Source organism: Pollicipes pollicipes, unplaced genomic scaffold, assembly GCF_011947565.3.
Source record: "Pollicipes pollicipes isolate AB1234 unplaced genomic scaffold, Ppol_2.1 Scaffold_7231;HRSCAF=8579_pilon_pilon_pilon, whole genome shotgun sequence".
NCBI lineage: Eukaryota > Metazoa > Arthropoda > Thecostraca > Pollicipedomorpha > Pollicipedidae > Pollicipes > Pollicipes pollicipes.
This window is the reverse complement of record NW_023597034.1, coordinates 43286571-43288214: the sequence shown is the minus strand read 5'-3', so window position 1 is coordinate 43288214 and position 1644 is coordinate 43286571. Positions and strand designations below refer to the sequence as shown.

Below are 1644 nucleotides of genomic sequence, written 5' to 3'. Positions count from 1 at the left end.
ACACGTTTTTCTCAATATCATCGTGCGAAGGAATGTCATCTTGAAATATCAATATCATCTGGAAAATCTACAAAACAATTTTGTCATGGCATATTTAAGAAAGCGGCAGTGGTTGCGAAACAGCAATCAGCATTTTTGGTCACGTTCGTTGGAAATCTATCCTTCCGTGCAACAAAGGCAGAGCCCCAGGGCCACTAGAGTTACCAGCAGGCCACTGCTGTAGTCGTGTCACACATTGGCCGACAAATAATTGTAAACCAGTCGGATGGCACCGGATGAATGTGAGCTCTAAGCAGCGCTCGCTGTTTGTATCCATCCAGCCGTGACTACGCCTTTCGATGTCATGCTGCACAATGCGCATGCACCGCGCCAGGAGCGTGCTGACCGACACCCGCTCTCTCCGTTGCAGACTCCACCTAATCATCAACCATGTGTGACGACGACGTTGCGGCGCTGGTGGTCGACAATGGCTCCGGCATGTGCAAGGCTGGGTTCGCCGGCGACGACGCGCCCAGAGCTGTATTCCCCTCCATTGTCGGCCGCCCTCGTCACCAGGTGCGTATGAGGGCCAACAGCCAGCTGTAGCTTGCTGTAGCTTCGCTTCATAAGGCGAAGCTGCAGCAGGCTCGGTTTTTAGAGGGCACAGTATAAGTGTGTGGGCCCGGGAAAAGGTCACTGCCGCTTAATGCTGTGGTTTTAAGACCGATGGTTAGCGTAAAAAGGCGAAATAAAATGCATTTTTGGACCATGTGCTAACACGGTGCCGTTTGAAAGTGGTGCAAGCAAAAGTTTTCCACTAGGATAATGCTACAATCACTTGAAAAAACAGCAGTTGATCTAGAAGATCGCAATATCCAGTCAGATAAAAACTCACATGCCTCTGGTCCTCTTTATATGAAATCTTGATTGCGTGCGGTGCCAAAACCATCGCTGCAAACCGTCTAAAACACGATCATTTCCTCTACAACAATTTTGATAATATATTTGCACTCCTCATATCACCCTTTAGCCTCTAATGCATAACCCCGTGGGCTGGGCGTGCTGCCACGCCCCGGGCGTGCGGCGCCGGCGGCGGTGCGTTCCCCCCTGTAGCGCTCTGCTGGCCTTATTTGGGCTGACGCCACCGCCGCCGGCGCCGGCGGTTACAGTTTTAGCATGAGGCGAGCGGCGCGTGGGGTGGGCGGCGGCGGGCCCGCCGTCTGGCACGGTGCCAAACCGGCGGCGGCGGGTTCCCCGGGCATCGCTGGGAACTGACCACACTCAGGGGCCATTCACCAGCCCGTGGAGGGGCCCGCAACAGGGAACAAGACATGAGAATGGGAGTTGGGATGAATCATCAAGATGTGATTGGATGGATTGGATGATAACGTTTTTTAAATAACGTTATGTTTTCCTCCATCGAAATGATAGGCACCGGTATGGACACAGGCGGTTGATATTAATAACCATGTGGTGAAAGGCCGGGAACACCTAAAGTTCGCGCGATTTTCGTGCATTTGTACCAGACGCCCTCTGCATCAGTTTTGTGAGTTTCTTCTGAAATATATGTCTTCCTACTTAAACATCAGTGGGGGCAATTAGACGCTATGCCCGAACCGTTTCTCCAATGTTGAACCACGGCCATTCGTCGGGCTCCGATAATCT

General features: G+C 52.1%; 1 protein-coding gene across 1 annotated transcript in view; it reads left to right on the top strand.

Moving 5' to 3' along the window:
* Positions 1 to 406: 406 nt before the first annotated feature.
* The window catches only part of LOC119110446 (actin, muscle), a 3399-nt gene continuing 2161 nt past the window's right edge, over positions 407 to 1644 (top strand). Inside the window, exon 1 of the mRNA XM_037234276.1 lies at positions 407 to 555. Within this exon, the coding sequence (XP_037090171.1) occupies positions 430 to 555 (126 nt within the window). The 5' untranslated portion in view covers positions 407 to 429. The remainder of the gene's footprint in view (positions 556 to 1644) is intronic.